Source organism: Saccopteryx bilineata, chromosome 3 (genome assembly GCF_036850765.1).
Source record: "Saccopteryx bilineata isolate mSacBil1 chromosome 3, mSacBil1_pri_phased_curated, whole genome shotgun sequence".
Taxonomy (NCBI): Eukaryota; Metazoa; Chordata; class Mammalia; order Chiroptera; family Emballonuridae; genus Saccopteryx; species Saccopteryx bilineata.
The window spans coordinates 242,320,045-242,345,096 of NC_089492.1; the positions used below are offsets into that span (position 1 = coordinate 242,320,045).

The window sequence follows — 25,052 nt, forward strand, 5'->3', positions numbered from 1 at the left end:
AGAACACAGCCTTAGTCAGCGAATATTGCACCAGAAATGCACGACTTTACAACCTCACCCTAATCATGAGGGAACGTGAGAGACATTTATCAAAGAATTGATCTGTCATCTTCAAAAGTCCCAAAATCATGGAAGTTGAGAAGTCATTTGCATGGCAGCTAAATGCAATTCCTGGTACTAAACTAGACCCTTTCACTGAAAAAAATGGACATTATTGGTAGAATGGCAAAACCTGAGTAGGATCTGAAGAGAAGATGGTGGTAATTTCCTGATTTGGTGGTTTTATCAGATAATGTCCTTGTTTGAGGGAATTCATTCTGAAGATCTCATGGTTAGCATAGGCGATTTACTCTCAAGTAACTCAAGAAAAACAAGTTATTTTTCTTATTCTTGCAAGTTTTCCATACATTTGAAATTACTTCAGAATAAAAGGCACAATGTGAAAAGTATCACAGTAAAGAATTGTAATATACAGAAAGTTATTTTGACAATGGTATCACCCAAAAGAACACAATTTAAAAGACTAAATTTAAATAAATCATTTGGGTTTCTTTTTGTTTTTTCATTATTAAACAAATGAAGTTACCAATAAGCTATATGACAGCAAGAAGGTTTATTATTATCCAGAAAATGTATTAAAGTCCTTTGCTTGCCCTTTACGTTACATTATTTAAATTCAGTGTGTAGCTTACACAATATATAAAATAAAGTCCCATATTTAGAAACATTTCCACTAATGCCTAGAGAAGTTACTTAATTTACCCCAAATCACAGGTATAGAAAGTGGTTGAGTTGAAGTGAATCTCTGTTTTTCTTCCTCCAGTTCTGGACTCACAACAGGGACAGAGATGTGGCCCCGACAGGGCCCAGTGTGAGCCATAGAGTAAAAGCCTAGGGCCCCATGTAGGAGTCAGAGATACTCCTGGGGGAAGGACCATCAGACACAAGGATTGTTCAAGGAGGGAGGCGGAAGCTGTTCCAGTGTAGAGGACCGTATACCTCAGGGAGGTTCCCAATCTTTAAGGAGGAAAACATGATCTGGGTGAAAGATGACTTGTTCTTGGGAAACCATGCTCTGATAATTACTGCCTTATACTTTTGGATAGTATTATTTTAAGGATTGAAAACAAATTAACAAAGTGTTGTTTTCTCCTTTTGTCACTGTTGTTTGTTAACTGATTTTTTAGAGCCCGTAGGCTAGCCATCCACTATGTAGGTCAGCCCAGGACTCGCACTTCTGTCATCACCTACACCCTGCACCTTCACCTGCCTGATTCCCGAAGGCATTGGAGTGAGTCCAGACATATGTTTTCTGTGTTTGCCCGGTGGCTGTCAGATTAAATGAGCCTCTGGGCAAAAAGCCCCAGAGCCTAGCAGGCCCGTCTGCTGCTCAAGTTTGCAGGACATGGGAGAAGATTTCAATCCCTGCTGGGCACTGACACCAATTGAAAAGATAACTCATCTTATGTTCTTGCCTTTCAGGAAAGCGGGCATGCCTTGGAGAACAGTTGGCCAAGTCTGAGCTGTTTATTTTCTTCACCTCCCTCTTGCAAAAATTTACCTTTAAGCCCCCAGATAATGAGAAGTTGAGCCTGGAATTCAGACTGGGCGTCACCAACGCCCCTGTCAGCTACCACCTCTGTGCTGTCGCTCGGGCATGAAGGTGCTGGGGAAGAAGGCACGGGCACCTGCCCAGAAGTGAGGGAACAGAGTGGAAGTGGCTCTGAGGAAAGTTTGTAGGAACTGGACTCAGAGGAAACTGGATTCAAATCCAGTTGTTGTTTTTTTATCTCCTCCCAGGTAGCCTTGAGCAAATCATATGTCTCTAGAAAATGTCCCCAGTGATATTCCTAGCATAAAACCAATCACCTCAGACCTTGAACTTCTTAAATATCTGGGACCTTGTCTTCCATTTCTTTTCTTCCCTTTTTTTTTCAATCAGTTCACTCGTGTTGGAGAGTGAGAAATTGGCCAAAATACTTCACATACTGCAAGCAGTCTCATATGTAAAACAATGGACTTTGTTAAAGGCATCTCTGGGTTCCATTCCAGCTGTTTTGTATAGCTGTCCTGATTCTAGATGAGCAGTCATGCACACGCTCCTTGTGGAATAAATGTAAAGCCAGCAGGCACGCATCCTAACTTGATAGATGAATAAGGACCCAAATCCAAGAGAGTGTGACCACAATGAATATGAAACCTTGGGGAGCAGATGACTGGGAGTAACTGAAGTTTCTGGCAATATAAAATTACTCCTTTTTCTCTTTAAATCTCATTAGAATGGGTTAGGGCAAAATGTATCCTCAGGGCACAAAACTGCCCCCTCAACCCTGTACTTAACCTTTAAGTTGTCCAAACAGGAGCTCCTTACCAAAGGAGGCAAGAAATGAAACAAAAGAAGAATACCACAAGCCCAGCTTGGATGCCTGGTAACCAGTGTCAACAGAAACTGCCAGAAGAGGCAGCAGAGTATAAAACTAACCCCCTCATCCCTGCTCAGAGCTGATGCTCTTATAGAACTCAGTCTGCCTGCACCCAGGCGCCTGCCATAAAACTCTCTTTTCTACACTTTAGTTCTGCATTGTTGATAAGGATCCTTCCAAGTCCATGGCCTTTCAGAGAGATCTAATACGAGCTCTCACCCTGCCAAGCATCACACAAGGATTTTGTTATCTGACATCTGCAACTCTCTTATTTCTCATCTAGTCTGAAAGCTCCAGAGCCCCTACCCTTTTCCTTTGCATCAGTGCCTCACACACAGTGTGTAAGCATATGACATTCTCTCTGGCATCTGGGCCAGGGCACAGATTTTATCCAAAGCAATGCAGCCTGTGAGTCTTTTCTCCATTGCTGTCCTGCAAACATAGACACATGACAGTCCCCTAAATTGTAACTAGGTCCAGGGTCAGAGGATTTACAAGCAGAAAAGGGTATAGACACACAGGATAATCTAAGTTTCAATGGAAATGGGCCCAGGTCAGGCACAGGAGGCCTACATGCATTAGGGAGAGGGGCCAACAAGGGACTCTCAGAATGCCCTACATATTTACAGACAGAGAGCAGGGCTGGTTAGGTGACTAATCAGGACAACTCTCCTGGGTGAGGAAGCTGCTTTGTTAGACCAGGGAATTCCAGAGCTCTAAATCTTGTGAACTGGTGGTCCATTTTTGGTGCCAATTCAAGGCCAACTAGAATTCATAATTTAGGGTGACGGTGGGAAGAAAACTATTCATTGCAAAACAGCTCAAGGTGATATAATATGGTCGTGAAAAAGTCAGGGCTGTGAGGAATCCCCGGGGCCATGTCCCTCCAGCTCTGCTCTCTTTTGGTCTGCTTTCCCTCTTCCCTACCAGTCTGAGCCAGTCTGTTTCTCTGCTCCTGTGCAAGTCAGTTTTGCTCAGCTTCAGGGAGAGGTCTTCAGTGTTTTAACTCAGCCAGGAAACAGTCTTTAGCCTTTGGTGGAAAGGGAAAAGGCACTCCTTAGTTAGAGGGGAGCTAGCTTATATAGACAGAAGTCCCCATCCTTGGTCACTGATTGGTCCATCTAATGCAAATGAGGACTCCAAATTCTTGTAGTTTGGTCCAAAAAGTATGGCCCTATTGGTCAGAATGGAGCTGCTCTGATTGGTTGATGAAAATGTTGATGGGTGATATAGCATTGCTTTAATTGGACAGGGAAGCCTCAGTCCTATTGGTTAAAAATGGATTCCAGGAACTCCTGAAGGACAGGCTCAAATAGCAGAAACAGAGTGTAGAAAGGCAGTTCGGTGCAGGAGGCACACAGCTTAGTACAGGCTCTCCCTGAAATGCAATTTGCATGACAGGCCCCTGTGAAGAAATGGCTGCTGGCTCTGTTTTGTTTTTGTTTTTTGTTTGTTTAGTTGCATAACTGAATTTTTTGCATCCAAAAATATATTTGTGTGTGCTATTTTTCCAACCTTGAGACTATTTCAAACAATAAAGACTGTGCTTTTTACTAGCTCATTTCAAAAAGAAAGAAATTTGCTGATAATTAAGCTTTTTCCCCCCAATGCATCACAAACCAATTCTTTTTGTATTGCCTTTTCCCTCTTCTTCAATAAATGATAGCATTATAATCTTAAAAAAACAAAACAAAAATATGCTTAAGCCCAGTTAAGACACCGGGAGCCCTTCTTAGCAGGCATCTTCATTCCCAGGTCCACACTCGGGGGTCAAGCTCTTCTCCCTGTAAGCTAACTCCAGCCCACTGAGCCAGCCTGTTGCTAAGCTACCAAGATGGAAGGGGTAGGGCATTATGGGTGGAAACATTCCATGGACTTTGAATTTCTTCTCTTCTCAACCCTTTACTGTGACTTTGAGCAAGACATCTAACCCAACAAGCCTCCATTTTCTTCCTCTAAAACATGGGTATGAAAATGAACTTCACTCTGTGGTGGTGAGAATAAAATTTACAAACACAGCATGGGACTCAATAGGGTGCAACAAAGATATTGCTTTATTCCCATACCCCCATGCCCCCAACTTAGAGCTACTCCTTTTCCCTCTGAACGAAATTTCTGCATGTTTCATCACTTTTCTGGTTACTCTTAGATAACAAACATTCATTTGAGTCATTACAATTTGCAGCCTAACAAGTATACAATTTACATAACTCTATAAATTAGCTAATTTAGCTTCCTGTTCAACCCAATTTTAGATTGGGAAGATTTCCAGGTGACGTAAATGGGGGTGCAGCCAATTCTTCTCTGGGCACCATGTTCTCCCTCCTTCCAGAGGACCCTGCGCCCATCTCAGTTCCCAATACTACCAGCGCCCTTCAGACTCACGCCCTTGAACCCATCTCAGTTCCCAATACTACCAGCGCCCTCCAGACTCACGCCCTTGAACCCATCTCAGTTCCCAATACTACCAGCGCCCTCCAGACTCATGCCCTTGAACCCATCTCAGTTCCCAATACTACCAGCGCCCTCCAGACTCACGCCCTTGATGTGGACAGTTTTTGCCTTCAGTTAATATCCCTCTTCTACTCTTGGATATCTGCTAAATCAAATCTTATTTAGCTTGTATTACTCCTCCAGGCAGTCCTGTTGCTGGGATCCAGGAGGTCCCCAAGCTGGCTGTGCCCAGGGTCTTCATTAAGTCCTACATCTTTGTCCCATTATGAGTGTTTTTGTCATTACTCATCAATAATTTGGTTATAATGTGTCTTGGTATATTTTTCTTTGTTCAATTGATTGGGACTTATTAAACTTCTTTCATCTGTGAGTTTATTATTTTTTAGATTTTTTTTTTTTTTTTTGAGAGAGGCAGGGAGAGAGAGAAACATCAATCTGCTCCTGAATGTGCCCTGACCAGTGATCGAAGCAGCAACCTCTGCACTTTAGGACAACACTCCAACCAACTGAACTATCTGACCAGGGCTTTATTTCTTAGAAAAGTTTTAAAAGTTTTTGTCATTATTTCCACAAATACTTTTTATGAGCACACCCCTTACCCCTATAGTTCACGATTTCAGTCACGTTCGTTAGACGCCCCCCTTGACGTTCACCTACTGGATGGCTGAGCTTCTGCTCATTAGGCCCTTTTTCTCTCTGTGCTTTAGTTTGGATACTTTCTATTGCCCTGTCTTCAAGTTTCTTTTCTTTTCCCTTTTCTGAGGTGTCTAATCTGCCATTAAACCATACTCTTTTTTATTTCATGTATTTCTTTTTTCACTCTAGAAGTACAAACTGGTTCTTATTTTTAGGATTGTATTTCTCAAATATTTTCATGTGTTCCTTTCAATAATTGAATATACTTATAATATTCATTTAAAGAATTTTGTCTGATAATTCCATCCTTTCTGTTATCTTTGTATCTCGTTCTATTAACTTACTTTTCTCCTGGTTATGGGTCATATATTCCCACTTCTTCATAGGTCTAGTAATTATGGATTGATTTTGTAAAATATTTTAGTGTTTGAATTCTGTTATCTTCCTTTAAAGAGGATTGAGCTTCGTTTTAAGAGGCGGTTAATTTACCTGTTGAACACCTTCCAGGGGTCTCCAAACTTTTTACACAGGGGGCCAGTTCACTGTCCCTTAGACCATTGGAGGGCTGCCAAATACAGTGGTCCTCTCACTGACCACCAATGAAAGAGGTGCCCCTTCCAGAAGTGCAGTAGGGGCTGGATAAATGGCCTGAGGGGCCGCATTGCGACCCGCGGGCCGTAGTTTGGGGACGCCTGCAAATCCTTTGAGGCTCGTTTGCAAGCTCTGTCTGTGTCTTACGTAAGCTCCATTCTAGGGCTCCTAAAGAGAAACCCTTCTAGGGTCTCCACCGGCAACGTGAGGTGTTCCACATGTTCTCTCTACTCTGTTGAAATTCAAATAGTTCCAACCACGAAATGTCGTGCAGCTGATAGTTCTCTGGTAGTGGTTTTTATCCCTGGTGGTTGTTCTCTGTCAAGCCTCATGGAGTCTCACCTTACACATGCAGTTTACTATTTGGCTGGTCTCTCTGAATATCTGCAGAGCTCTTCCTTGGCATAGCTCCTCTTTTCTATTTTTTTCCCAACAAATTCCAACTATGTCAGTCATCCCAAATTCTAACCTGTATCTTCCCCCTTCCTAAACTGGGGTCAAGCAATGTCCCAAGTAGAAAGCCAGAGAGATTTTAGAGCTCACCTCATTTGTTCCTTTCCATTGAGAATCAGAGTTCTTAAGGGTTAATTTTCCAATATCTGCAAATTTATTTTTACTTACTTTGACTAATTTTGGTTTTTATGGAAATTAAGATGGGCTGAGAACAACTTTTATCTGCCAAAATGGTCATAATAACCCCCACTCCCATATTTACACTCCTTTTCCACGTGACTTCACTTCTTTCCCTCAGAGATTGACTCTGTGTACATTTCCCTGTCCTCTGGGCTGGCCTGCTGACGAGCTTTGGCCAATAGAATGTGACAAAATGACTTTGCTGAGCTAGGACTTCTCCCAGCAATTCTGGAACTCTGCTTACCCTAATGGATGATGGTAAACACATGGCCTAGTTATTCCTATCACATGGCCCTAGATGACAGCTGGCCAACCACCAGATCTGCACAAAATACCAATTGAGATGAGCCTCACCCAACTATATCCAAAGTTGAACACAGATGCATGAGTGATCCCATCTGAGACAGACACTGCCCAACTGAACCCAGGCTAAATTGACAATCTTAAATAAATGGTTATGGTTTTAAGCTACAGCATTTTGAGGTGCATTGTTACACAGTAATGGTTAACTGATACATTCCTTGAGGGCTGGAATAGTGTCTGTCTTTTTCAGTATTAAGACGTGCCTGAAATATGGTAGAGACCAATAAATGAATAAGGTTGAATCATTGTGGTCTGGTGCTAGCTTGGACCTATTGACCAAAATCAGATCTCTGTCACTACTCCTCTGTCCCAACACCAACTTTCGCTATAACCCTCCAGTAATACAGCGGAAAGTGCAGGCCTCTTCTTCGTCACTGTTCCATTTCCCAGCTGGCTTTCTGGAATGGGGCTGCCTATTCCACTTCCCCATGCTTACTTCTCAAAAATAGGCTGATGTCCCTGGCTGGGTATTTTGTACTATTTGGGTCACACTGTGTTTTTGTGCATTCACCATGAGCTATCTGTTCTGCTCTGAAAAGCTAACAACCTTTCCCTCTGCTTTTGAAACAGATAAGAAATTAAACTAAGTAAGAATAAATAGTCAAATGCAAAGGCTCACTTTTGGGGACTGGCACTGAATCATGATAATGTCTAGTACAACTGTCAAGGTCAGAACAGAGGCTTCTCCTCACCCAAATACATCAAGGGCCCAAAGAGATTACATAAAACAACATGAAAAGACTCAGTGTGTGTTTGTGGGTTGGGGGGGGCATAGCATGGGGAGTAAGACACACTGGGGGTCAGGGCTCTGAAGCGAGGCTGGCCTGGATTCAGTACAGGTTTTACCGTTTATTAAGTATTGCTTATGAATTCAAGATGATGCTTTACTTTTCTGAGCCCATTTCCTACCCTGTCTGGTTGCCTTTCTTTGTGGCGCTCCTCTCTGTGGGATGATTAACTAATATAACCACCCTGATATATGCAGGAGTGGCAATGTCATTTGCTTTGGCCAATAAAATGAGAGGAAAAGTTCCATGAGTCACTTCTGAGTGATAAGAGTAAACTAGTAGCTCATGTTTCTTTTTTCTCTGCCATAAGACCAGTAACATCCCAGATAAGGGACTTTCAGCCTACATCCAGGTGACAGATCACGGAGCAGAGTCATAGCTGATTCAAAGTGGATATGCAATGTGAGAAAGGAACCTGTTTTATTGTGAGCCACTAAGATTTTGAGATTATTAGTTATTGCAACATAACTTATCTTAAAACATCTGATAAATCTGTATCATACTTGAGAACAAAAAAGAAAAAAATATATACATACTGTTACTTTGCTTAGTATTTATAAATGTAAATTTATATAATTATTGATATATAATATTATATATGATATAAAATACATTATATATAAATACAACTTTAATATATAGATATTAAAGAAAGGGATAGTGTGCCTGGCATATAATAATAAGCTGTAGTTGTAACACTGTTACGGTTATTTCAAACAACGCCTCCAGTTATGCCATTGGAGATTCTTTCTCTACTTTTTTTCCTGGCAATTTGATCTTTCCCCCTCTGGGTCCATAGAGCAATAAATCTTTACCCCTATTGACTACTGGATCTGGCAGGGCTGCCAAACTCTGAAACCCAAGATGCTGTCATGGTGGTTTAAAAAATTTGGCTCTCAAAAGAAATTTCAATTGTTGTACTGTTGATATTTGGCTGTGTTGATTGATGAGTGTGCCGACCACAGTGGCCAAATTTTTTAAACTATATAGGTAGGTACATTCCTTATCGAGGTAGCACCCGCACATGGTGTTTTGTGGAAGAGCCACACTCAAGGGGCCAAAGAGCCGCATGTGGCTCGCGAGCCGCGGTTTGCCAACCAGGGGTCTAGGTGAACAGTGCTTTCTGGAGTTGGACTATGTACAGCCACATGTGAGGGCCTTGCCTGTGCCTTCGCTGGGTGTGTGATAACTCAATCACTTCTCTGACCAAACTACAAGCAGTCTCCAGGTTACGAACATGATAGGTTCTGTAGGTTTGTTCTTAAGTTGAATTTATAGGTAAGTTGGAACAGGAAGATTTACCTATTAAATGCAACTTAGACAGATGTATGTCTTAGCATAGTATTTATTTTTTACCTTTCTGTGCATATAAATACTTAAACATTTTCAAACCTACAGAACCTATCTTGTTTATAACCCAGGGACTACTTGTATTGAACTTCTATGAATTTTCTATACATTTAGATCCTTTAATGTCTGCATGTTTTTATATAAGCTATTACTTTTTTCTGCAAGAAGTGTCTAATTACACCTGGCAGACTCAGTTTCACTGTCAACTCCTTAACGATATTTTTCTTGACTCTCTCAGTTACTACCTTCTCAATTCATTCTCTGAGAATTTTACTCAAAAGCTTTAATTTGCTACTTCCATATCATCTCCCAATTTTACTAGCTTTACGGAGGAGATTGTGCCTTGCTCACATAGGCTCAGTACCTAATAGTTTTGATGCATAGTAGATGCTCAGTAACTATTTGTTGAACTATGGGTGGGGAGTAGCCAAGTGACTAAGACAGAACAGAAATATTAATGCTTCAGTGTGTCAGAAATTTCTGTTGCTATGCATAAGCCTTGTACCTCTATGCACCTTAATTTCATATCCTGGGAAATGTGGACTTCAAAGATTGCTCACTAGGATCTGTTCCACCTCCAAAAATCTGATTTTGGAGAGAAGAATTTCTGAAATGGCAAAGTAAGGACCTCCAAACAGTCACTCCTCCATAAAACCCTGAGAAGAATAGCAAAAGTTGGCAAAGTCAACATTTCCAGAACTCTCAAAATTAACCAAATTCTTGCAACAATCTGAGCATTTAAGAGAAAAAAAAAGCTAGATCTTAGTAAGAAGTGAAGTCTTACTAAGGTGAAAGGGTAAGGGCATTTGAAAATAGCCAAAGCAGTCCTGAAAAAAAAATGCGGGGGGCTTATAATTCCTTATTTCAAAATTTACTATAAAGCTAGACTAATCACGATTGTGTGGTAGCAGTATAAGGACAGACACATAGATCAATGGACTAGAATTCAGTGTTCAGAAATAAAAGCACACACAAGAGGTCGGGTCATTTTCAACAAAAGCGTTAAGACAATTCAATGGAGAAAGAATCATCTTTTCAAAATAAGCTGTATTGGAAGAAGAAAATATTCACATGCCACAGAATGAAGTTGAACCTTTACATCATATGCAAAACTTAACTCTGAATGGCTCACAGACTAAATGTAAAAGGTAAAATTATAAAAGTCATAAAAACCAGTATAGAAGTAAATCTTCCTGGCTCTGGGTTACTTAAATATGAAACCAAAAGCACAAGCAAAAACGAAAAAAATTGATACATTGGAATTCATAAAAATTAAAAACTTTTGTTCTACAAACAAAGCTTCTCCAAGAAGATGAAGAGATAACTAACTCACAGGATGTGAAAATTATTTATAAATCATATACCTTAATATGAGGTTGTATCCTTAATAAAAAATTATACAAAAACAAATAGACTAAAAACAATTGGCAAAGAATTTCAATAGGCATTTCTTTAAAGATGAAATAGGTAGGAATGAGCAATAAGTATAAAAATATAGTCAACTTCATTAATTCTTAGGGAAATGAAAATCAAAACTACAACAAGATACCGCTTCACACACTAGGATAGCTAAAATATAATAAAGACAATAAAAAGGGTTGCTGAGGATGTAGGAACAAGCGGAACTCACATGCTTGTGGAATCGTGAAACCTTGCAGACCCGAGAAAACAGTCTGGCAGTTCCTCAGAATGTTCAGTACGGATTTATTACATGACCCAGCAGTTTCATTCTTAAGTATATGTGTTAGTTTGAACCGCTACAACAAAATACTATAAACTGGATAAGTTATGTACAACAAGAATATATTTCTCACAGTGCTGGAGGCTGGAAGTCCAAGATCCAGGTGCCAACAGATCAGGTCTGTGGCGAGGGCCCACATTTGGTTCACAGACAGCACCTTCTTGCTGTGTCCTCACATGGTGAAAGGGTAAGGGCGTTTTTCTCAGGCCTATTTTACAAGGGCACTAATCCCATTTATGAGCCTTCAGGACCTAATCACCTTCCAAAGGCCGTATATCCTATATACTATCACCTGGGGGAGGGGGAGCAAGCGGGGGCACGATTTTAACATAAGAATTTTGGAGGACACAAACAGACCATGGCAGTATATCCAAGATAAAAGAAACATGTTTCCACACAAAAGCTTGCACATGAATGATCATAGCAGAATTATTCAGAATAGCCAGAACCCAAATATCCATCAACTGATGAATGACTAAACGAAAGGTGGTATATAGAGGTAATGCAATGTTGTTCACGAAGTACGGATACCTGATACAGCACTGATGAACTTTAAAAACATAATATTTAATTGAAGAATCTAGTCATGAAAGACCTCATTTGGATATGAAATGTCCAAAATAGGCAGATAAAGTAAATCAGTGGTACCCTGGGCTGGGAGGAGGGGAGAAAGAGTGACTGCTAATGGCTACAGGGTTTCTATTTGTGGTGATGAAATGTTTTACAATTAGGGGATGGTGATAGACACACAACTGTGAATATACTAAAACCTTCTGAGCTGAACACTTTTTAAACAAGTTACATGGTATGTGAATTCTATCTCAATAAAGCTTTTATAAAAATATGACTTGGGGTAAAACCAAAATAGAGACTTGGAATAAGTGCTGGTTAGTTGTGAGGCTGAATTAAAATATCCTGGTCTCTTAATTTCTTGCCTATTCAGACATTCCTTCCAATACACTCCTTCAATTTCTTCAGAACATCCTGCGACTGACTTCTAAGGAAAATATTCTGTCCATCATGAGCAAGTCTAGTTTAGCGATCATACTGGTTGACTTTGTGGAAGAGAATGTTCCCAGTGATGTGAGGGAAACAGAAAAGCCAGAGAGGTCCCCTGACTTCAAAGAAATTTAGTCTAGACAGACACTTTTAAAAAGTAGATGATTACAAATGTCACTAAGACAAAGTCTTCTGAAGTTTTGGGAAAATGGATCTCTCACCTTGTCTTAGAAATTACAGAAACATTTTTGGAAAAGGGAAATGTTTAAGTTGAAGCAAGAAGTCTAACATGTGGCATTTACCAGTTACTGAGAGCAAGTTGCTGCAGCCCCGTTGAGCAAGGAAACAGAGCACTTCACCATCAAAACCATAGCCAGCTGAAGAACCCAGCTCTGACCCTGAGCATGTCAGTCTATGCCGGATGATGCTGAAAGCTGCACGTCCCTGCGTTCATATGGTCTCCTGCCACGCTGAACGTCAGAAAAATACAGAACGCGTACATTCAACCTAGACTGCTAGCACAGAGAATTTTCTGTGATGAAATGTTCTATATCTGCACTGTCCAATATTGTAGCCACAAGCCATGTGTGCTGTAGTGAGGAAATAAAATGTGATTAAGATTTATTATTAAATATTTAATGTGAACTTCTGGTCCATAGGTAAATGCAGTACTAGCCTCCTCCCACAACCAAATCAAAACGACAACACAAACAGAACCACCATCATTTAGAAACGCTTGAAAGCTAGGTGACGGGTAGGAGGCGCAGATGCAGAACAGGCTGGTCCCACTCCCACGGGTGCTGGTTTAAAATCAGTAGGGATCTCTCATCAGTTGTAAAAGTTTCTCCTGAAGAGCGAGGTGTCCCAGCCCCACACCAGGCCCCGCAGCCCAGGGCTCCAGTGCCAGGAAGAGAAGTTCCCATAACTTCTGGCCATAAAAACCAGTGGGGATTGTGGCTGAGGGAGACAGAGGGCTGCAGGCATCCCAGGCGATTTCCCTTAAAGGGCCCACGCAGAGACTTACTCAGACTCACTCCCTCTGAGCTCCAGTGCTGAGGCTGCATGCAGTTCAAAGGGCACCACAGACACACAGGGTGTATCTGACACCAGGACAAGAGTGGTGGCCGGGGTGGGCAGCTTCCTGTCAGACAAAAGTTTTGGCAGAGCCCATTGTTGCTTTTCTGAGATCCTCCCTTTCCCTGCCAACAGAGCCGGCAGGGCGCCATATCTGAGTCTCCATCAACCTGGCTCTCTCACTGTTAGCTCAGCCCTGGGGACTCCCCGAGACCCCGCCCCACCCAACTTGTGGGCTCACCCAAGCGGCTTCCAGTGGCTTTTCCATATAAATGGTCTCTCTGGCCTCACGCTTCAGCCTTTCCTAAAATCTCTCAAACAAGCAGCATCTGGCCTCTACATACCCCGTACCTCTAGCTAAGTGACTGTAGGCCAAGCACTAGCGGCAGCGTGCCTTGGTTCATAGTTTGGTCTCTTCTGGGCACCTCCAAGCCCAGCACAAGTAGCAGCCATCTGCAGATCACTCTGTAGCTTGTGCCAGATGCTCCCCCACCCCCCACCCCCGCAGGGCACAGTCAGTGGCTGACCTTGCAACTCCTGGGAGGGCCTAGAGCCAGTGCACCTGGTGGACAGGTTCAGACCATGCCAGATTACAACCCTACCACCTCCATGAGTGGCATACTTAATAAGGAGTGGACTCGGTAAGCAACAAGCCCCATTGCAGTAAGTTCTGCTCTAAAGCAGTGGTCCCCAACCTTTTTTGGGCCACAGACCGGTTTAATGTCAGAAAATATTTTCACGAACCGCCCTTTAGGGTGGGAAGGGATAAATGTATCACGTGACTGAGACAAGCATCAAGAGTGAGTCTTAGACGGATGTAACAGAGGGAATCTGGTAATTTTTAAAAAATAAAACAACGTTCAGACTTAAATATAAATAAAATGGAAATAATATAAGTTATTTATTCTTTCTCTGCAGACCAGTACCAAATGGCCCACGGACCTGTACTGGTCCGCAGCCCGGGGGTTGGGGCCACTGCTCTAAAGGATCAACACCTGCATGCAGCTCCTCTGCTGTCAAGTCACAGCCCGTTCTTAAACCCAATCAGCCTGGGAGGCCAATCCCTCCCAGTGATGCCGACAGCAACCAAGCTCAACTACAACATGACAGGGCACACAGCCCACACGGGCTGGACCTGGAGGGCTTAGTTCATGTGACTGGGGAAGCTACGCCCCTGGGCCCTAGAGGACATCTACTGCACAAGGTCACACCGCCAAGTCCGAGAGGCAGCAGCTTTACCTAACACACACAAACATAGAGATGCAGACAAAATGCAGAGACAAAGAAACAGGTCCCAAATGAAAAAACTGGAGGAATCTCCAAGAAAGAACTAAATGAAATGGAGACAAGCAAACTACCAGGTACAGTTCAAAATAATGGTTATAATGATGCCCAAGAAACTCAGAACTTCAACAGCTGGAAAAAAGACATAGAAAACATAAAAAAGAATCAGAAATAATGGATACAAAAGACATAGAAAACATAAAAATCAGAAATAAAGGATGCACTAACTGATATGACGAATAACTTATAGGGACTCTAAAGTAGATGAAGTCAGGAATCAAAACAGTGATGTGGAATATAAGGAAGCAAAAAAGCACCCAATCAGAACAGCAAAAACAAAAAAGAATCCAGAAAAACAGAGATAGTGTAAGTAGCCTCTGGGACAACCTCAAGCTGAACATTCATATCATGGAGGTGCCAAAAGTAGGAGAAAGAAACTAAAACCCTATTTAAAAAAAAATAATGGAAAACTTCCCTAACCTGATGAAGGAAATGGACATACAAGTCCAGGAAGTACAGAAGGTCCCACACCATGACATATCATAATTAAAATGCAAAAGGTTAAAGACAAAGAATCTTAAAAGCAGCAAGAGAAAAGCAGTTACGTACAAGGGAGCTTTCATAAAGCTGTCAGCTGATTTTTCAACAGAAACTCTGCAAGCCAGAAGGAAGTGGCAAGAAATAGGCAAAGTGATGAAAAGCCAGGACCTACAACCAAGATTACTCTACCTAGCAAAGCTATCATTTAGAATCGAAGAACAGATAAAGAGCTTCTCAGACAAGAAAAAGCTCAAGAAGTGTATCACCACCAAACCAGTACTATGTGAAATATATTAAAGGGTCCTTTTTAAGAAAAAAAAGATAAAAAATGAGTGACAGAATGACAATAAATACACATCTATCAAAAAATGTATCTAAAAAAATAGATGAAGCAGAACAGAAAGAGTCAGATACAGAGAACATTTTGACTGTTGGCAGATAGATGGGGGCTTTGGGGGGTGGGTGAAAGGATTAGGAAATGCAAATTGGTAGTTACAGAATGGGGATGTAAAGTACAGCATGGGAAATATAGCCAATATTCTAGTAACTATGTATGGTGCCAGGTGGGTACGAGATTTACTGGGATGAATACTTAGTTATATAATATCTAATCACTGGGTGTATACCTGAAACTAATATATTGTGTCAACTATAATTGAAAAATAAAAAATAATGGAAAAATTCTAAATAAATATCTAATCTGGCTAGCAACCCACCATATTGGTCAGTGCATGTCTAGAACCTTGAGTCATCCTTAATGAACTACTCACACAATTATGTGATGTTGGGCCAGCATGTACTATGCAGTTCAGAAAGTTAAATTTATAGAATCGCGATCTTTGGGATCATGAGGATCAACCTAAAGACAGGACTCCACCTGTGCATATCTGGCAAATTAACTTTATTCATGAGATTAAATATTTATTGAGCATTCATCAATAGCAACAGAATTAAACCTTTCTAAAATATAATCCAAGTACATGCAGCACCTACCTGCACTTTTCTAAAAATTTCACAACTTATTTTTACAAGCCTGTATAGACAGGGCTATAAAATAAGATGCCAGAAGAAACCACAAAATTAAGTAGCTGTAAAAAATTAAAGAAAATCTGGACTTCAAGTCTATATAGTTGATATGGCTAAGTGATGATCTCAAGGAGGCAAGTTCTTCCTTGTTGGTCCACTGTCCTTGAGAGTTACCTTCAGGCACATGGCAATGCAGAAGGGGAAAGGGCTAGGGAAAGCATGCCAATTTTTTTTGTTTGTTTCTTTTTTGTTTTTTGTATTTTTCTGAAGTTGGAAATGGGGAAGCAGTCAGACTCTCGCATGCGCCTGACCGGGATCCACCCAGCATGCCCACCAGGGGGCGATGCTCTGCCCATCTGGGGCGTCGGTCTGTTGTATCCAGAGCCACTCTAGCACCTGAGGCAGAGGCCACAGAGCCATCCCCAGCGCCCGGGCCATCTTTGCTCCAATGGAGCCTTGGCTGTGGGAGGGGAAGAGAGAGACAGAGAGGAAGGAGAGGGGGAGGGGTGGAGAAGCAGATGGGCGCTTCTCCTGAGTGCCTTGGCCGGAAATCAAACCCGGGACTCCTGCACGCCAGGCCGACGCTCTACCACTGAGCCAACCAGCCAGGGCTGCCAATTCTTTTAATAAGCATACCTCACTATTATTCACACCTCTTTGGCCAGAACTTAGTGAAAAGACCCCATCTAGTTACAAGGAGTTCAGGAAGTACTTCCCCCTAGATGTAAGGTAAAATAAGCTAAAATATGGGGTTCTATCATTAAAGGACAAAGGAGAGAATGGAAATTGAGAGATGAGTAGCAGTCTCTGCCAAAGAAAACAGAAATGTTCTGAATTCCACAATAATGCAAAATGTCTAGATTCTAGTGGTGATACTGAAGATATAACAGGGCGAACCAAAATTTTTTACACATCTTCTCATTCACAAAAAAAACAACATAAAACAGAATTAAAAAATTAAATTAATGCAATTATTTTTCCTGTACTGATCTAAATATAATAATTTTAAGTCTTTTATTTAAAGCAGCAAATAAATGTGCACTGTACCTACTAAAAATCCACCATATCCTTCACACAGAATCAGAAACTTTATTTACTTAAAACACTTTACAACTATTATACTGTTATTGGACAATCATTTATTTAAAATATCCTAAATACTTACAAAAATAAATCAAGTATTGCTTCTACATTTCATGTCTCAAAGTCTTTGCCATAGAAAATAGAAAGAACCTTTTATAAACATTACAATTAAGCTACATCACATTTAATAACTGCACACCATTTTCTTTTGTGGTTGTGCTTTACAAATTTCCAAACCACTTCTTCGCACTGTACAGGTTCACAATAAGAATGTACGTGTACAACCATATACACACATTTTACGTAGGAATGTTCTGGTTAAATATACATAGAGAGAACCTAGCACGGTAGTATTGTGCCCTAAAAACCACCCCACAGAGCCAGATGTGCCACTACACAGAAACAGGTGTAGATGTATGTGCATTATCTAACATTCAAATTAGGACTCCAGTTATCTAAGATGACATCTTCATGAGAGATGCCCAGTTTAATGTTTCTAGACAAGACACCCATTCTTAATCTATATTAAATCATTACTTCAACATCCTTATTCACTGAAAAAATAGTGAGCTTAAAATATTTCTCAATACATTAAGTTAATCTCAGGATAAACATCATTGCCACATGTATACACACTTTTTATTTTTAAAAGAGAAAGGAATTTTAATTTCAGAGCAAATGATTGAGATTAAAAATCATTTTCAAATTGTTCTGTGGTTTTACTTTGTTGTCACTGAGACATTCAACTCTTTACCACATAGATAAATGCTAAATTTCTCTTCCCTGGTATATGCACTTTAAGCATCACTTATAATACAAACATGTATATTTCTTGAGGAATATTTATGTTTTACCACCCACAGGGTGTCAGTCTCACTATATTAACCAGATGTGGAAAAGACTCTCACTTCTGATCAGTTCCTGAATTTCCATATGATTAATCACAATAATACAGAACTTTAAATTATATTAGTCTTGTATAAATACTTATATATCAAGCAATTTAAATTCTACTTATCAATTAGAAAATTAGTAAATCACAAAATTTGCTTCTTCTCTATTAAAAAAAAGAATCTAGTTTTAGGTCCTGAATTCCTTAGAAATTCCAAGTATAATAATCAAAAATTTATAAGCAATTGAACTGTGAAAATACTAATTTATTGAAATTGATGTTTTACAATAAATTCCATTAAAAGGCAGCTTGAAGAGCTTGTAAAAACCTCAACTATAAGCAGTAGTGAATACCAAAGAAGCTCATGTCTTACATTGACCAAACATACTAAAATGCCGTAATATTTAGAAAATTTTAATAAGCATGCTAAACTATTTTCAAAAGCTTATTTCATTTCACTAAAAGTCACAGGCAAGCAGAGACTACAAGAATATATGAAAACGCAAAACAATATATTCACACTGAAAAAAGACATCAAAATTTAAGAGGTAGTCAACAGAAATAACTGTGATAAAACAAAATATCCTAACAGATGCACCCTAATCTCACTCAGAGACCAAAATGCTGTATGAAATTATTGCATTTTCAGTAATGAAAAAATAATTACTGGTAGAGAATGTGAAAACCAAGAAGCTAAGAGTAACACTGTAAATGGAAACAGTATTCATATTTTCAAGAAAAAGTTAAGAATAAACTCTAGACCCAAGGAGGTCTACAGCTTGCAGGCCAAATCTGACCTACCACCAGTTTCTTAAACAACGTTTTACTAAAATATAACCACACCTATTTGGTTTACATATTGTGTATGGCTGCTGCTCTCAACTTAACAGCAGAACTGAGTACTTGCTACTAATCATGTGGCCAACAATGCCTAAAGTAATCACTAACTGTTCCTTTACAGCAGCGGTTCTCAACCTGTGGGTCGCAAACCCAGCGGGGTCGCCTAAAGCCATCGAAAAATACATAATGCATATCAGGTATTTACATTCTGAATCATAACTGTAGCAAAATTACAGTTATGAAGTAGCCACCAAAATTATTTTTTGGTTTGGGGTCACCGCAACATGAGGAACTGTATTGCGGGGTCACGGCATTAGAAAGGTTGAGAACCACTGCTTTACAGAAAGTGTGCTGACCCCTGCCTGGTCTAGACATATGCTGCTAAGTATAGCTATTGAACAGTTCTTGAAAGATTAACTATTAAAGACACAACACAAGGTATTCAACTCTAAAGGGATGCAAGATGCTAGTTATACCACAATTCAATTCCTTTTCATACAGAAATAGTCCTGACATTTTTCGTATTTTTACTTTTGTGGTCTAACATCAAGGAGTATCTCAATGTTATGATATAAAAAGATGTAGTATGACACTGTTCAACAGTAGTAATTTCTGCAACAACGGAAATATTTTATAGCTGCACTGTCCAATACTGTAGCCAATAGCCAATGTGGCTACCAAGCATTTGAACTGTGGCTGATGCAACCAAGAAAGTTAATTTTAATTCAAATTGCCATATGTGGCTTGTGGCTACAATATTGAACAGCATATATTTTACTCAACTAAATTAAAATTCCAAAGTGTAACTCTGAAAACATTAGAAAGTACCTTTGAAAGTAAAGGGCTTTAGGCAGAAATGAATTGAAACCCTTAAACACAGCCCAAGAGATTACTTAATTAGTAAACAAAATCAGATTCATTCCAAATCATTTCTTCACTGCACCATCTCTTCTCAGTGAGGAAGCAAAATTATTACTGTACTTTTAGCAGAAACCCTGATAATTTTGTGTAAAAGTAAAATAACTGTAATCTTCATTAATTAAAGAACATGTAGATGTTTCACACAAAGTATATATTTTTAGCTTCTTTTCTATTAGAAAGTCACCTCCTATATAAATCAGTTTATCCCCACACCCTTCATATTTCAGCCATGCTGTATATATAGAAGCCCTGTTTAGAGAAGCTATATAAATACACTACCTCTTCGGAATCAGCAAAATTTCCAATTAGTCACTTTACTTTGGCCAAGTTATTTCAACAGTCAAAACTTCCAAATGTACCTTTACTACATGAGAAATTATATCCACTCAATGACAGAATTAGAGGCTTGCTTCTATCTAGCAAGTCAAAAAGTATAACTTGTATAGTCCTCCATATGTGCCTATGTTAAGACTTTTATATGAATTAAAACAAAATGAATATAGATATATTTTTAATTACTTATTACTGATCACACACTGCAAATTAACCAAGTTACTGACAAAAATGAAAACATTAAACTAAAATATACAAAGTCAATTTGAAATTATAATACTCTCAAAATACAAATGTCTGAGATGTATACCTAATTACATCTAATTATTCAAATGCGCTCCCTCAGAGAGATAGCTAATTCTATATTTGTTTCCAAAGTCAGCCAGCAAAATTAATTTTATGCCTTCTGAATGGCTGATACCCAGCATCACAAACTTCTTTTTCAATTTGGTAGTTAGGAAAGATACAAAATATTTTAAGGGCACTTCTGTTTGCTTTCTTTTGCAGTTTAATCAGATGCTGCAGCAGGAACTTTGACGGAGAGGCTCCTCCTGGCGTTGGTGATGTGCCGCTGCTGGGCTAGGAAGGAGCGCGCAGGAGCACAGGCCCCGGGCTCTGGGCAGGCGCTGCTGCTGCTCACAAGTCGAGACTCCATTCCCAGTCTCTGGAACGCTAGACTCTGAACAAAAATAAACAAACAAAATGACTATTTAGACTTGAAAGTGCTTTTCACATGCATGAAGTCATTTAATCTTCAAAACAATCCTACAACGCTGATGTTTTCCTCACTTTCTAAAGCAGCGGTTCTCGACCTGTGGGTCGCGACCCTGGCGAGCGTCGAACGACCAAAATACTGGGGTCGCCTAAAGCCATCGGAATAAATATGTATTTTCCGATGGCTTTAGGTGACCCCTGTGTTTTGGTCGTTCGATTTTCCGATGGCTTTAGGGGACCCTTGTGTTTTGGTCGTTCAACCCTGGGGGTCGCGACCCACACAGGTTGAGAACCGCTGTTCTAAAGAAAAAGGGTTCAAAAGCTAATTAACCTGTACATGGTAAGGCAGTTAGGAGAAAAAAAGGGCATAAAACCCAGTTTCTCTATTTTAATACACTAAATATAAAATTATTTAAAACTGTAGCTTATAATAAGTTCTAGAATTAACTTTAATTCCAACAAAAACGTGGTTCCAACGAAAATTTTTGTGTCTGGGCCATCACTCCACCCACCATGAGCAGACATTACACAACAGAAAAAGCTTACATCACCAGTTACCAAAGTGTGATTCCTGGATAATGTTAGCACCTCCAGGAATTTGTTAAAATAATGCAAATTCTACCTGTAAATTCTACCCAAACCTATTGAATAAGAAGTTCTGCAGGTGAGTTCAATCATTTGTATTTTAACAAGTCTTCTGATGCTTACTAAACTTTGAGAACCGGAGTATAGTTCAAATTTACGATGGTTTACAGACTAATACCTGATCAAATTACTGTAGTCGTGGCTGTGAGGTTTCTTAGTAAGGGAAATCTATACTTCTCTCTCACTAGACCACATAACCCAACTTGATTGATTTAGCAACATCAGACTTAGTACACTACATAGAATCAAGTGGATGTTCAAAATATATAGGCTGAAAAATGAATATATAATGTATCATTTGGCTTTAATATCTTTAATGATTTATGTATCAAAAGACCACAGGAGAACAAAGAAAACAATACACAGTCCTTGATATTAACTAGGATGATTAACCTATGATGGAAGATTCTGGAAACATTTCACATGCAATTTCCTTCAAGGTCTTGCTAAATTAAGCCAGTTTGTTTGTTAATGTTTTTTGTTTTTAAGTGAGAAGAGGGGAGACAGAGAGACAGACTTTCACATGTGTTCTGACTGGGATCCACCTAGCAACCCTAGTCTGGGGCCAGTGCTTAAATCAATGGAGCTATCCTTGGTGCCTGAGGCTGATATGCTTGGACCAACTGAGCTATCCTCAGCTCCTGGGGCCAATGCTCCAACTCACTGGCTGTGGGAGAGGAAGAGGGAAGGAAAAGAGAGAGGGAGGGGGAGAGAAGCAGATTGTCGAATTAAGGCAGATTTTTCCAAATACAGATGGGAAGGAAAGAAAAGAACCCAGACAAAAAGTACAATGGCACAAAACAAAGCCTGTCTGAGGAAAGACAACCAGTTCTACGTGACGAAGCACAGGGTTCACACATGGGATGTCTATAAACTGACATCTCTCATACTAAATAAGCAGCACCTAAGGTAAAGAGTAGATAGATGCATTATTATCTAATCTAGCTAATCAGAACAAGTAGAATACCCAAAAGAATCATATGCATCATAAGATTCTATTTTTCTTGAACATCCTACAGATTCTAAGGATAAAAAGTAAAATATACCTCATTATTTTATAGTATTTTTCTCCTTGTTAGGATAATTACTGAAGATTATTCTCTGGATTAAAAAACAAACACATTAAAGGACACACTGAAAGACTTTAGGGGATGTTAAAATAAATGCTGATTACTAGAAGCACTTAATTTTGCTTAACACAGATACTCATATTTCTAAAGAAATCTTCCATTGAACACAAATAAAATGTTTTAGCTCAAATAAGGCAATTTTTAAAGTATTTATGGATTGCTGGATGTGTGCTTCATGTGCATTAATTAAAGGATGATGACTCACAAAATCAATTTACTGATTTTGAAAACATCAAAAAATCAACCAAACACATTAAAATATATTAACAATTTGGATTATAACCAACACTGAATAAAAGTTATGACAGAAAACACCTGAGTGCAAAGCACACGGGGTAACTTTTGTTTATATCTCTAACATGTGTATATACTGATTTGTACCATAAAATATATTTCCATGAATGGTTCTTGGTCAAAATATTTGATAAATACTGTTCTAAACATCCAATCATTGGCTGAATTTCAACTCACTTTATTATACCAGGCAGAAACGATGAGTTTTTCTTCATAATCACGGAATTTTGCTACTTTACATTCACTCTGGAAAAAGACATGAAGACCATTAAAATCCCCAAAATAACAAGTTGCTACAAATAGAACCATCTTTATATATTCATTATTGAGAGAACTTGATGAATGCATTTTGAAGTATATAAAAAATTGTCCAAATGTAAACTGAGTCATAGAGAGATTTATGCACACAGTTTTGGTAAAGAGTAAGACTGTGACTAGTTATCTAATTTATTTCAGGAATTTTACTGGTAGAACAGGTATTTAAAAACAGCAACAACAAGAAACTAGTCATTCTTATGCTACTGTCCTCTATATCCAGAAAAAAGTAACACCTGGTTTAGGTAACAAAACAGAGCTGTACCTACTGAGGAGTAAAAACTAAGGAGAAAGAGGATGTAATCAAGAATACTTCAGAAACAACTCCTATAAACGTGGGCATGAAGTTTTCTCTCAATTCTTGATGACCTGTATACTAGATTGCCTGTGGCCACAGTTACATGCTACCCTAGAGACTATCATCCATTTCTTTATTACTCTAATGTAGCTAATTTTATAATTTTGATGAATGCCAGATATAGCTGAATTATAAAAAAATATTATAATCTTAAAACACGTGAAATGTTCCCACAGCAAGACACTGATCATACAAAAAGCATACAGGAAACGAGGGAGGCAAGAAGCCTTTCTTTTGGCTCACACCTACTTCAGGCCAACATTCCCCAAGAAAGGTAGCAGACAGAATAACCTCTGCTATTTACATTACTACTCTCAACTTTTTCCAGCACAGAGATAAATACACATAAATTAAAGCCCCATATGCTGTGACTTGACTGAAGTTTTTCCTCGGATCCCTTGAGTTAAAGGCACCATTCTGTCATATGTTAGGGAGCTGCATTTCAAGCACCAACAATGGTGTCCCTTCTCATTGGCTTTAACTGGGAAGTGAATAATCAGAGCAACTCACATTTCAGAGATTTAGTATAAGTCTCATTATATTTACAGACGAGGAAACTGAGGACCAGAGAGGAAAGGTGACCAGATGAAGATAGGTTACCAGTAAAGCTGTAACCTTGACTTCTCATTTATGTAGCATTTAATGGTGGGAATACAGAGATACAAGATACAGCCTCTGGCCTCATTTCACTCTGACACAATTCATAAAAATGACGTTACTGTGGGATGAATTCATGAGTTTAAAGTACATGGAGTCACTATGGAGAGGTCATTTTGCCTAAGGAATACAGGAAAAGCTTTATATAGGAAGAGGCATTTGAGTTGGATCCTCAAGAATAAACAGCATTTCTTCAGAGAGATACCCTAACCCAGGGGTTGGGAACCTATGGTTCACGAGCCAGATGTGGCTCTTTTAATGGCTGCATCTGGTTCGCAGACAAATCTTTAATTAAAAATATGTTAAAAAAAACATTCTCATGTATTACAATCCATTCATTTCCTACCGCTCATGTTTATGGTTGCGGGTGGCTGGAGCCAATCACAGCTGTCCTCCAGGACAACACCAAATTTTTATTGGATAATGCCTAATGTACACGGGTCATTTTATGGCTCTCATGGAATTACATTTTAAAATATGTGGCGTTCATGGCTCTCTCAGCCAAAAAGGTTCCCAACACCTGCCCTAACCCAATGCTTTTTATAATGATCAACATTGCCTGAACAAGAACTTACAGAAGGTGCAAATAAGGCTGTTGTGTATTGTGGATGTTAAACTTTAAATCTTTAAACAAAATATTTTCAACACAGCCCATATTCAATGGCTCAGAAATAACATCACAAAAGTGGTGAATAAACATAATGTGTATTTTTGAAATAAAGCATTCCTACCTATAATTGATTCAAATAAAAACCAACTGACAATTATGACAATTTCAAGGTGAGTGTATAGAATTCAAGAGGGCTCTACAATTACCCACATTATTATGAGAAAGTATATGACTTCAAGAACAGCATCAAACCTGATGACAGTAATAAAAGCAGTTTTGTAAAAAACTTTGCAAAAGAAATTAGAACATAGACAATTATAAAATCTAAGAATATACAATTCCATACTGACTTACTTAT

General features: G+C 39.3%; 2 protein-coding genes across 4 annotated transcripts in view; one reads left to right on the forward strand and one right to left on the reverse strand.

The window, feature by feature from the left end:
* Positions 1 to 20,579, forward strand: part of LOC136331103 (cytochrome P450 2J2-like) — a 66,830-nt gene extending 46,251 nt beyond the window's left edge. The window contains exons 9-10 of one of the 3 annotated variants that reach the window (XM_066269058.1): positions 1,483 to 1,663; positions 13,971 to 15,633. In XM_066269058.1, the coding sequence (XP_066125155.1) occupies positions 1,483 to 1,661 (179 nt within the window). In that variant the 3' untranslated portion in view covers positions 1,662 to 1,663; positions 13,971 to 15,633. Of the gene's footprint in view, positions 1 to 1,482; positions 5,248 to 13,970; positions 15,634 to 20,478 lie in introns of those variants that run through there. The other 2 variants (XM_066269059.1, XM_066269057.1) reach the window with 2 other exon arrangements.
* HOOK1 (hook microtubule tethering protein 1) overlaps positions 16,972 to 25,052 on the reverse strand; it is a 64,259-nt gene continuing 56,178 nt past the window's right edge. Inside the window, exons 21-22 of the mRNA XM_066269056.1 lie at positions 22,932 to 23,000; positions 16,972 to 20,650 (exon numbers count right to left, since the gene is read on the reverse strand). Coding sequence (XP_066125153.1) covers positions 20,480 to 20,650; positions 22,932 to 23,000 — 240 coding nt within the window. The 3' untranslated portion in view covers positions 16,972 to 20,479. The remainder of the gene's footprint in view (positions 20,651 to 22,931; positions 23,001 to 25,052) is intronic.